This window comes from Strongyloides ratti, assembly GCF_001040885.1.
Source record: "Strongyloides ratti genome assembly S_ratti_ED321, chromosome : 2".
In the NCBI taxonomy this organism is placed as follows: Eukaryota; Metazoa; Nematoda; class Chromadorea; order Rhabditida; family Strongyloididae; genus Strongyloides; species Strongyloides ratti.
In genome coordinates, this window is record NC_037308.1 from 4,130,354 (window position 1) to 4,144,216 (window position 13,863).

General features: G+C 25.3%; 1 protein-coding gene across 1 annotated transcript; it reads left to right on the forward strand.

Moving 5' to 3' along the window:
- Nucleotides 1-84: 84 nt before the first annotated feature.
- SRAE_2000133100 (Epidermal growth factor-like domain and Laminin G domain and EGF-like calcium-binding domain and Cadherin domain and Concanavalin A-like lectin/glucanases superfamily domain and Concanavalin A-like lectin/glucanase, subgroup domain and Cadherin-like domain-containing protein) lies at nucleotides 85-13,745 on the forward strand (the record flags this gene model as incomplete). Its single annotated transcript, XM_024652270.1, has 2 exons — nucleotides 85-996; nucleotides 1,545-13,745. 2 exons carry the CDS (start codon nucleotides 85-87, stop codon nucleotides 13,743-13,745), a joined length of 13,113 nt encoding a protein of 4,370 aa, XP_024505863.1.
- Nucleotides 13,746-13,863: the final 118 nt, after the last annotated feature.

The following is a 13,863-nucleotide window of genomic DNA, read 5'->3' on the forward strand; positions in this document are numbered from 1 at the left end:
TATAAAAATAAAATTGTGTATAAATTTCCTATAAGTTACTAAAAATAAAAAAAAAAAAAGCAATAGCATGAGGATCTTTCTTTCATGTTAATAAATATCACTAATAATACAAGAGAAATGAAACGACAAAAAGTAATTCTTACTTTAGGAAAGTGTATATTTTTATATTTTACCGGTGCTTTATTAATATTATTATGTTATGGATCTCCCTACTTACCCCTTGTTAGTGGGACACATCATACAAAAAGTCGAAGATCATCAAGTAATTATATGTTTCAATTTACTGCTCCATCTTATAATATGTCAATAGAAGAAAATACCAGGGGTAAGGTTGTTGCTAGGATTGATGAAAAGATACGTGTTGGAATTCATTTACCTTGTCAAGGATGTAGAATAAAATTTAGGATTGTTAAGGGAGATTCTCAAAGGCAATTTAGGACACTTCATAAAGTTATTGGAGATTTTGCCTATCTACATATTAGGCAGGAGAATGATGTTATTCTTAATAGAGAAAGAACCAATTGTTATCAATTAATTGTCAAAGCAACATTATCTAGACCACATTATGAATCTGTTGAAACAACAACAATTATTTATTTAAATGTCCTCGATCAAAATGATTTACTTTCACGTTTTAATGAAGATAACTATGAATTTGTAGTCTCAAAGATGTCTCAACCTTTCTCTTCCATTGGACAGGTTACCGCTTATGATAGTGATGAAGGTCTTAATGGAGAAGTTTTTTATTCATTTAAAGAATTGAATGAATATTTTTATGTTGAACCTTCTACAGGAATTATTAAAATTTTTAAACCATTAAATAGATGTAACTTATCAAAAATAATTTTAAAAGGATTTGTTCAAGATAGAACATCAAGATTATTTTATAATAATCCAGATATGCAACCACAAAAACCATCTTTTAATTCACCAAATGAGGCAGAAGTAATGATAAAATTAATAGATGATTCTGAAGGTGATGATAAAAAATTTAAGGTTAGTTATAAAAATTTTATTAAAAAATTTTAATACATTTTTTAAAATATGTTTTGGTTTTATTTTCTTAATAAGGTGTTACAATAACAGCATTACTTTTATTTATTATTAATTTTTTTTTTTGAACAGATGTTTAACTTTTTATTCATATCTTAGATTGTTAATAAATCCTTTTAACTTAGGAAATTGATGTGTTGTTATACATTTATTTGGATGATTAATTCTTGCGTAAGATTCCTTTTTATTAATAATTATAAAAAGAAATGTGTTATATTTCTTTTAACATAAGTATACATTTGATTTAGTACAAATTTGTATGTTCTTACATACATATATATATATGAACAAAAAGAAAATTAATAAGAGATGGTGACAGAAGGTTTCTGCCCTCTTTCTTTCCTTTTTTCTTAAGTTGATGATTTTATAAAATGCTTATCATCTTTTTATTACTCCATTAACATCATCTAAGTAAGGGGGCACTTGAAAATAATTAAAAAAAAAAGATAACTAGATTAACTTTTTTTTCTATCATTATTAAAATTTTATAGATAATTACTGAGGCAAAAGAACTAAAAATGGATGGAAGTAAAGAACAATTAGTTGCTAAATTAATAATTGAAAAAAGTCAAAATGACTATAATATTCATATTTCAAATGACACTGGTTTTGGGGAATTTTTTTCTCTTAGATCATCATCACTTAATAATTATGAAGTATGGTTAATTGATAGAAGATTTTGGAAATTTTTTACTCAATTATGGAAAATTGAAGTTCTCTTATTAGATATTATTGGTAGTCAAATTGATTATAATGGAAATAAGATAAATGAAATTAAAGTTCCATTAAAAATTCCTGTCAAGTCATCTTCTTACTTTTCTTTTAGTAGTATTCTTAATGAAAATGAGATTCTACCATTAACTGTTAATGAATGCCTACCTCCTGGACATTCTATTTATATATTTAGAGGAACTCCTGAATATGATATGGATGAAGAAAGAATTAGATATAGAATTAGAAGTAAAGATAAAGATATTTTACCATTTACAATAGATCATAAAACGGGTCTTTTAACTATTTCATCATTTCTTAATATGACAAAAGAAAAAGAATTTTCTTTTGAGGTTGTTGGAAAGATTCAGGGAAATGAATCCGTTAAATCTTTTGTCAATGTCTTTTTAACTATTACTCCCTGTAATAGTCATCATCCAGAATGGGATTTATCTTTTAATAATTTAAATACAATGTCATTAGGAAATGATGAATTAAAAAGTGGAGTTAAATTATTTATCTTAAAAGCTAGTGATAAAGATGAGGGAGAAAATGGAAGGGTACATTATAAAATTATTGATAAAAATGATTCAAATTTTGTCATTAATCCAGATACAGGAAATGTTTACTTTAAAAAAGATCCTTTACCTGATAGTAATTTTTGGATACTTCAGGCTATTGCTATTGATTATGGTGTTCCATTTTCAAAATACTCAAAACCATTAATTATTTTACTTCATCGTGAGGGATATCAAGTAACTGATGATGATTTAAAAGTCCTCCAAACAACTAAAAGTTATTTTGAACAGAAGTATGAAAAAAGAAAAGTTAATGTTGAAAGTGTCGATAAGATAATTATAAGTGAGGATGCACCAATTGGTAGCAGGTTTGGACAATTAAAAGTGACAGATGTTAGGACTAATTCAGAATCTTCTGGTATTCTATTTTCTACCTCTGATCAATATTTTGGTGTTGAAGAGTACACTGGAAAAATTATTGTTATTAATGATTTAAGTAAACTTTTAATTAAAGATTCCACATCTATGAGAGAAGAAAACTTTTTGGTATATCAGTTACCCATTAAATTGTATGATGCCCTGTCAGATGAAACGAATAAAGAACTTGGAAATTTTACGATAAATATTTATATTAAAGATATAAATAATAATTATCCTCTTTTTGATAAATGGGAATATAAATTCTCTGTTCTTGAGAATACCCCAAAAGACACATTAATTGGGACTGTGACAGCTTATGACTTAGATTACAATCTTGGAATAACATATAAAATAATTAATAAAGATTCAAATATCCCATTAAGAATAGACCCATTAACTGGTGATATTTATTCTTTAGAATCTTTTGATCGTGAGAATAACCCTATACTTAGGTATATTATTATAGCAACAGATGACACTGACAAACCACTGACATCTTTTACCAATTTGACACTTGTAATTGGAGATGTTAATGATAATGAACCACAATGCCTATCTTCTGAACCATATACAGTTACTATTCCTGAAGATTTACCTAATAATTCTTTAATTACATGTTTAATTGGTACTGATAAAGATGAAGGAAAAAATAAAGAATTAACTTATAGTTTGGTTGAAGAAGAGGATAAAAAAAATTTTTTCCTCGATTCCACAACTGGATGTATATTTTTAAAAAGTGATAAACCATTAGATTACGAAATTAAAAATAAATATATAATTAAATTTAAGATGTCTGATAATGGATTTTCCTCTTTATCAACAATATGTACATTAGAAATTTTATTAGAAGATGTCAATGAAAATATTTATCCACCAACTTTTGAGGATATTGAGATTGAAGCAACTATAGAAGAAAATATGCCTATAGGAACAACAGTGGTAACAGTTCATGCCAATGATACTGATGATCCATTATGCCAACCAACATATAAAATAATTGATGGTGATGGAATGGAATATTTTGAGATTACAGAAATAGGAACAATTAAAACATTAAGAATTTTAGATCATGAAAGAAAATCTTTATATTATTTAACTGTTTCTGTTACAGATTGTGATATTAAAAATCCATTGTCATCAGTAAGTCATGTAAATATTAAAGTTCTTAATATTAATGATAATGCTCCTGTATTCTTATCACCAATATACACAGCAACAGTCAGTGAAGATTCACCAGAAGATACTATTGTATGTAAAATTGAAGCAATAGATGCAGATGAAAAACAAAATACAAAATCACAAATAACATATAGTATTATAAGAGGTAACTTTCAATCACAATTTTCAATAGATCCAAGATCTGGTCATGTTATTCGTGGTAAAAGAAGACTAGATAGAGAGGCACAAAAAGAATATGAATTACATGTTAATGCTTGTGATAATGGAACACCAAAATTATGTTCTACTGTTGTTGTTATATTATATATTACTGATGTCAATGATAATGGTCCAATTGTTAAAGTATCTAATTATAATGTAACAGTTCCAGCTGGTAAAAAAGGTTACCTTCATAGAATTATTGCTATTGATAATGATGGAACAGATTATAGAGAAACACTTTATAGTATTTCTGGAGCTTCTGTTACTGGTATATCTATTAATGAGATTGGTGAAATAATGAGTGATGTTGAGGTTAAAGTTAAAGAAGAAATACAATTAGAAATTATTGTTAAAGATAAATTAAATACATCAATGCAAAATGTTATTGATGTTAAAATTAAGGGAAGTAACATGAATTCAGCAAGACACCCAAAAAATAAATCACCACAATTTGTTTCATATGACCAATGGAAAATTATACAATTAAGTGATAATGAACAATTAGGACAAGCTATCTCTGTTTTGGAAACATATGATCCAGATGGAGATATATTATTATGGGAAATAAAAAATAATGAAATAAAAAAGTTTTTTCATATTACTAATAATGGTGAATTAATTTTATTAATTCCGGTCAATGAAATATCAATACCTGGTAATGAATTTATTATTCCTTTTAATGTTACCGATGGTTCAATAACTATTGATGGTGAAGTTATAATAAAAAAACCAAAAATATCTATATACCGTCCCTCCTTTACATCATTAGTATATTATATAGAAATTTCTGAAGATACCCCTATAGGATCAATTTTATTCCATGGATCAAAACATATTAAACCAATTCCTCAAGATGTATTTATATCAAAAAGATTAGTATATGGTTTTCATTTATATGAATCAATATATACAATTGAAAAATTAACAATAGACCCAACAACTGGAAATATAATATTATTGGAACAAATAGATAATGATCAAACAAAAAATTTTTCTATAGTAATTTATGTTCATTTAAATGGAAAATTTAATTATACAATGATATCTTTTTCTGTAACGGATGGCCTTAAAAAACAATCACTTTTAAAAATTAATAAAAATATAAATAATAAAAATAATCAAACTGCATTTATATCACCGGTAAAAACAAAATATCAATTTATTTATACAAAAGACCCAAAAAAATCTAGAAATCTTTTAATAAAAACACCAGCAACAGTACTGCCAACTTTTTCTATATCAGAGAAAATTCTTGAATGCCAACCATACACTATTCATCCAATAGCTGGTTTATTGACATTAAAAGAATCCTTCAAAATGGATGGTTTTAAATTTTCTTTTGGTATATGTCCCCTACAAATAAAAAATATTTATGGTGATATTTTTGAGAATGATCTTGAGATGAAAAGTATTGATATTATTAATAATCCACCAATATTTAGTAAAAATATTTATTATGGAGCTATTTATGAAAATAGTTTACCTGGTTCTGTAGTTTATACATTAGAAAGTCATAAAGAAGGAACTCCTTTAAATGTTAAGGCTATTGATAATGATAATGGTGTTAATGGAATGGTTACCTATAAAACTACAGGAAAAAATAAAAGTAATGAATATTTTTCTGTTGATATGTTTACTGGAATAATAAGAAGTACAATTCCAATAGATAGAGAAAAATCAAAATTTCAACTTTTTTATATTTATGCTCAGGATCTTGGTAGACCTTCAATGATTAGTGAAACTTTTGCTCTAATCAATGTAACAATTTTAAATATTAATGATTGTCCTCCTAAATTTGAAAAATCTAATTATCATTTTAAGATAACTAAACCATTTGGTGATGGAATGATTATTGGAGAAATTAAGGCAACAGATGAAGATGACAACTCTATTCTTCATTACTATTTAACTTCTAATGATAATAATGATTTAAATTACTTTTTTATTAATAATACCAATGGAAAAATTTTGCTAAAAAATAGTTATTTACTTTTAAAAGAAAAAAAGAATATTTTTAATTTGGTTGTCTCATGTTCTGATAGTATATATACAACAAAAGAAAAAATAACAATAGAAATTGATAATGATACACCACCTGATAATAATATTAATTTTTCTGAAAAAGAATATAAATTAATTATTAAAGAAAATGAATCTTTTACTAAAGAACAATCTAGAAAACCTTTAATAACTTTAAGTATTCCATCTATTTTTCCATTATTATATACACTTGAAACAATTGATGAAAGATTTTATATTGATAAAAATATTGGAAATATTTATTTAAAAGAAGGTATCACATTTGACAAAGAAGTAACTGATTCAATTGAATTAATAATTTCATCAAAAAATCTTTTTAATTTTAATGATAAATCAAGGGCAAAAGTTATTATTGAAATAGAGGATGTAAATGATTGCCAACCAATATTTAGTCAACCATTTTATGAGGGAAATATTCCAAAAGATGCTATATATGGACATAAAATAGTATCAATAAAAGCTATAGATAAAGATTCAGGAACAAATGGTATGGTAAAATATTCAGTGATTGGTGATGTTCCTGATTTTATAAGTTTAAATAAAAATGATGGAAGAGTTATTGTTAATAAACCAATAAGTAATAACTATAATGTTGGAGATATTTTTAATTTAACTGTTAAAGCTACTGATAAAGGAATACCATCTTTATCAAGTACAAGTTATATATTAATGAAAATTGTTGATAAATCATTACCAATATTTAGTCAAAATAGATATAGACATAAAATAAAAGAAAATCTTCCACCAAGTAATGATGTTATGAAAGTTAGAGCTACCAGTTATTCTAATGGAACTATAGGATATTTCTTAGTTACCACTGATAAATATTCATCTTTTATTGTTTCTTTTGAGACAGGTTCTATTGGTACAACAAAATCATTAGATAAAGAAATAGATGATAAAATATTATTAAAAATTGGTGCTGTTGACACAACAAATCCAAAAGTTTATTCATATACTGATGTTGAGGTGGATGTAATTAATGTTAATGATTATCAACCTAAATTTGAAAAAAATATTTATAGAATTGAGGTTGATGAAAGTATTTCAATTGGAAGTGTTCTCCTACAAGTTAATGCTTTTGATATTGATTCCAATTCTTCATTTATAAGTTATAGTTTAATGGATGGAAATGATATTATAAGTATTGAAAAAGAAACTGGAAAAGTAATTTTGTTAAAAAATCTTGATTATGAAAAACAAAATTATTATGAATTTGATATAAAAGCTTCTGATGAAGATGGTTACTGGAGTAAAGGAGTAATTATTATTACTGTTAATGATATAAATGATAATGAGGTTAAAATTTTAAATAAAAATAGAGAAATAGAAGTAAAAAATAGAATTCCAAAGAAGAGTGATTTATTGTATTTCTTAACAGTTGAAGATAAAGATACTGTATCAAGTTTAGAAAATAACCAAAGATTTTTATTTACTATTTATGAAGATAGTTTATTTGAAATAGATCCTTTAAATGGTATTATAGCTTTTGGAAGAGACTTAACATCTGAAGAATTGGAGAAAAAAACTTTAATAAAAAAATTAAATATTTCTGTTACTGATGGTCTTTTTACAGATTATTGTGTATTAACAATAATTTTCAAAGATCTTCATAAAGAAAATAATGGTTTTTCTTTTGAATATCCTACCTATTATGGATCATTAAATGAAAATAATGCTTTGAATACTTTTATCATACAAATATCAGCTATAAATGGAGTATCACCTTATACTTATGAAATTGTCAATATAAATTCATCCATCTTTAATTTACCTTTTTCTATTGATAAAGATAATGGAAGGATAACATTAGGAGATAGATTAGATTATGAAATTAAAAATAATTATCTTATTCCAATTAAAGCAACTGATAAAACAGGATCAATTACCTATACTCAATTGAATTTTACTGTTTTAGATTCTAATGACAATTCACCTAAATTTATTTATAACACTAAAAATGAACTTAAAGTTTCTATTAATAATAATATGGAAATTGGTGATTATATAACATCAATCTTAGCTACTGATGATGACTTTAAGGATGTCTTGGAATATTCAATTAATAAAGATTATAAAGAAGGAGAGTATTTTGATATTCATTCAAGGCAAGGTTTAATATCTCTTGCTAAATCTGTTAATCAATTAGTTAATAAAAAACTTAGATGTCAAGTTAAAGTTTCAGACACAGCAAATCCACCTCACATAACATCAATGACCATTATTATTGAAGTCCTTCCCTCAAATATTATTATTCCTCATTTCTCTATGTTGAAATATTCTTTTATTCTTTTTAATAATGCTCCTATTGGTAGTGTTGTTGGAATTGTTGAGGAAAAAAATAATTCTGGAGAAATTGACAATGATAAAAATAAGAAAGTAAATTATTTTATATCTAATGAAAGAGATAATATCCCTTTTTCTATTGATAAACATAGTGGAAAAATCATTGTTAAAAAAGGATTAAATTTAATCACTGATAAAGAAATATCTTTTCCTGTTTTTATTTCAAGTGGAAGTAGCGATGGTAACAATGGTATTTCTATGGCCACAGTAACCATTCAAATGGGTTATCAATTAGAGGGATCTCCTCAATTTTTCACCACTGATAACAAATACAATGTTATGGAAAATTTACCTATAGGTACTGTTATTGGAATTGTTTCAGCTATTAATGGAGATTTTTATGAACTTGAATGTAGTGATCGTTTAATAAGTTTATGCCCATTTGGAATTGATAAAAATATTGGTAAAATTTTTGTTAGTGGTATCATAGATAGAGAAATAAATGATAAATATAAATTAAATATCATCTCCATAAATAGTAATGGTTTAAAGGGAGAAAAAGAAGTTATGATATTTATAGAAGATGAAAATGATACACCATTAGAATTTGTTGAAACACCCAGAGAGATAAATGTAGATTTAAATAAATTAACAAAAGAAACAATTATATTTACTTTTTCAATTATTGATAAAGATGAAAAAAATGATATTTTTGCTAGGATAACAGAAGGTAATGCAAAAGAAATATATCAAATAAAAAGTATAAAAAATGAAACTAATGGACATAATATTTATACTTTTGGTGTTATTTTTAATGGAAAATCAAATAACTTATTAAATGTTAATGAAGAATATATATCAATTGTTGTTTCTGATGGAATACATTTTGTTGAAAAAAATTTCCTTGTTATTTATCAAAATTCATTTTTAACAAAATACCAAACTGACAATAAAGATATATATTTAAGTGTAAAAGAAAATCTTTCTATTGGGACTGTTTTATCAATGTTAAAAATAACATCAAGATTATCAATAATCAATAATGAAATTGATAAACATAATTTTCCTTTTGTTATTAATCAAAAAAATGAATTAGTTTTGTCAAAAATTTTAAATTGGAATGAAAAAAGTTATTATAATTTTTCAATTAAAGAAGAGGTTAAATTTATTGATACTTATTATATTCATAATATTATGAATTATAATATAAAAATTGTGGATATTAATGATCATACTCCTAAATTTATTCCTAATGATATTGTCAAGTTGAATGTTAAAGAAAATATTCCAGCTAATAAAACAAATCCATACTTTTTGTATAAATATTTTGCTGAAGACAATGACTCATTTGAGAATGCCAATGTTTCTTATAGTATTATTAATAATGAAGAGGAATATTTTGAAATGAATCCTATATCTGGAATTTTATCATTGATTAAACCTTTAGACAAAGAAACTATTGATGATATTAAGTTAACTATTAAAGCAGAAGATAATGGTGGAAGATTCTCTGAAATTGATACTATATTATTTATTGAAAATGTTAATGATAATTCTCCTATCTTTGATGAAAAAATTTATGTTGTAGAAATTATTGAAAATATTTTACCAGTAGAATATATTGTTAAGGTACATGCTACAGATAAAGATTCTGGTGATATTTTGACATACAAACTTTATGAAAACAATGATTATATATCAAGTCTTGTAAAAATAGATGAAAAAACTGGTGAAATATTTCTTCTTCAAGCATTGGATTATGAAAAAGGAAAAGAAATTATTTTTAAAGTTAAAGTATCAGATAATTATGATATTCCTGAAACTGATATAGCAACTGTTAAAATAATAGTTCTCGATGATAATGATAACCCCCCAAAATTTGTACAATCAATTTTTGAAGTTAAAGTTAAAGAACATACTCCATTAGGGACAAAGATTATTTCCCTTAAAGCTATTGATAAAGATACTGGTCATTATGGAGGCATTCTTTATTCCTTGACTGGTGATGATAGCAAGTTATTTAAAATTAATGAAGAAGGAGATCTTATAGTTGAGGGAGACTTAGACTATGAAGTTTTAAAGACTCTTTCATTTGAGGTTAATGCTAGAGATGGTGGTGAGCCACCATTAACTGATAAAGCCACTATTAAAATAAATATTGAAAACATTAATGATCACGCACCAAAGTTTGACAATTGTAATTTAACAGCCATCATTCAAGATGGTATTATGAAAGGCCATCCATTGTTAACTGTTTTCTTGACTGATGAAGATAATCATAATTCGAATGATGAAGAAAACCAATTTCGTTTATCTATTTCTGGAGATGGTAGTGATGATTTTTATTTTGACAATAAAATGACACTAAAAACTAAAAAAGACTTTACACATAATAAAAAAGATAAGTATAATTTAGAAGTTACTGCTTATGATAGTGGAAATTTATCAACAACATGCCCTTTAACAATATACTACAAACAACAATCTAAACATCCACCTTTTGTAAATTCATTTCATAGATTTACTGTTACTTCAATTATGGGTGAATTTCTTGGAAAAAATATAGGTAAAATTATGGCAACAGATGATGATGTAAATGATATTCTTATATATTCAATTCCAACACACTCTTATGAAGGATATAATACAATTCCATTTAAAATTGATAGTCAAACAGGAGAGATATCAGCTAATCCAGATATTTTAGAAGGTACATATAAATTTCCTGTAACAGTTACTGATGGAAAATATATTGTTACAACAATTGTTACAGTTGATGTTCAAAGTATTAATGAAAATGATTTGATGCATTCTTTAAGTATTAGACTTAATGATGTTGATGCTGAAGTTTTTGTTAAAGATATTTTAAATGATTTTACCAATAGAATTGCTGAAGTATTTAAAATTGATAGTAATAATGTTAAAATATTATCAATTCAATCATCAGAACAAAATAATAATAGAAGTAAAAGGAGTAATAATGATATTGATGTATTGATATCAATTTATGCAACAAAAATAAAAGATTATTTAAGACCTGAATTTGTTATGAAACGCCTTGAATATATGGTTTCAAGTCAAAAAGAAACTTTACCATTTTCTATATCATCTATGAATCATGATGTTTGTTCAGAATCTATATGTCATGAAGGAACTTGTAATGTTAAAATATGGCTTGATTCATCAAATTATAATATTATATCTGGAAATGGAACTATTTTTACATCACCATCACATTTAAGAACATTTACCTGTACCTGTAAAGAAGGTTTTGGTGGTAGAGTTTGTGATATTCCAATTAATAAATGTAGTTATAAAAAATGTACAAGAAATGAAATGTGTATACCAATATTTAATACTTTTAATCAAAGTGATTTTATATGTTCCTGTCCACCAGGTTTAGAAGGTGTTAATTGTAATGAAAAGAAAATTTGTAAAACTGATGAGAAATGTTCTGAGTATAATGCTATTAGTATAAATGGTGGAGGATTTTTTCAAATGATGATAGGAAAATCTACAGAACAAAGACTTAACTTGGTATTTGAATTTAGAACTATTTCTATAAATGGTACCCTATTTTATGGTTCTGGTTTGACTGATTATAATTATTTAAAAATTGAAAATGGTAATTTAAAATATATTTGGAATTGTGGAACTGGTGAGGGCATAATAAAAATAACAAAAAAAACAGTTTCAGATGGTAAATGGCATAAAGTTATGATTTATAGAGTTGGTAGGCAAGCAACAATAAAACTTGATGATGAATTTTCATCACAAGGTGTCAGTGGTATTGGTAGTGATGTTATAAATTTATATGATCAGGCTAATATTCTTACATTTGGTGGTGAGATAAATAATAATGACAATTTAACGACAATTTTTGATTTAATTGATAATAATAAAAGAAATGTAAGATCATTACTAAATCCATCTATTTCAAATTCAATATCTGGTTGTATAGGAAAAGTTTTATTAGATGATTATGAATTACCTAAAACAATAGAAGGTTTAAAAGTTTATAATATTAAAATGGGTTGTGAACCAACATCACTTGGACCATGTTTAGAAGCTAACTGTTTAAATGGTGGTCTTTGTCAATCAATTTATAATAGAAATACTGGTAAAGATTATACATGTTCATGTCCAACTAGATATTCAGGTAATGAATGTGAATTAGATCTTAATATGTGTTATGATAATCCATGTCCACCTGGTGTCAAATGTCATAGTTTAATTAATGATTTCTTTTGTAATTGTCCTATTGGTTTTACTGGAAAGACATGTCAAATAAGAGGAAATTGGGATCCATGTACTTCTAATCCTTGTGGTAAATATGGAACATGTTTAGCATTCCAAAGTTCATTTATATGTAATTGTACTAATGGTTATAGTGGTAAATTTTGTACTATACCATTTTCAAGAATTCAACCAGATACTTGGAATACTATATCAATTATTGATACAATCTTTGGAATGGCATTATTAGCTGTTATAATTTGTTCATCTATTTTTACTTTATATATGTGTAAAAAAAATAAGAAAATAAAGAAGTCTGTTGTTTATAATGAATTACCTAATAATGGTAATGAAACATCACAATTATCTTCACAATTATTAAGTAAAGGAGTTATTTCAACAGATAATCAAAGAATAACAATTGATTTTAATCAACCATTAAATGGTAATAAAGGATTTTTAAGTGGACGAAGTTCAGTAATTCAACCACCTCAATCATCACCAATGAATCCACCACCACCATTACCACCAAGAAGTTTTAGAAATAAATTTAATAGTGGTACATATCAAAATGATATTCCAACAATGTCTGTTAAACCAATACAAGCTATTCATGATAGTGGTATTGATAATGATATTAGTTCACATGCCAGTTCCAGACATTCAAGAGATCTTTTATCTTCACCTGTTTTTAATAAATCAAGACTTCTCCTTTCACCATTAATTTCAAATGCTGGTAGTATACAATGTTTAGATAAAAGTGGTAGATCTGTTAATAAAGATAAACCATCAATTGATTTACCATTACTTCATTCAATGGGAAATACAATATTTCAAGAAAATTATGTTACATATGATGGTAATGGTAAAATTGATAAAGATTGTAGTGATTACATGACAATAAAACCAAAGAAAAAAAATAGAAATGATAGATCAGATTTGTATGATAATGAAGAGGTAGAACCATTAACTGATGATAATTTACCACCACCATTACCACCTCACAGAAGTTTAGATAGAGAATCATTGAAAAAAAGAAATAAGGAGGATGAAAATAATTCAGATGTTGTACTTTATGACAATCCAAACAACGATGAATAAAAATTAATAATATCATAAAAGGAATAATCAACCAAATAATTAATTTAATTTTTTTTTAAAAAAAAAACTTTTTGTATCTACTTGTAAATATTGTTATTGTATAAAATTTAATAAAATC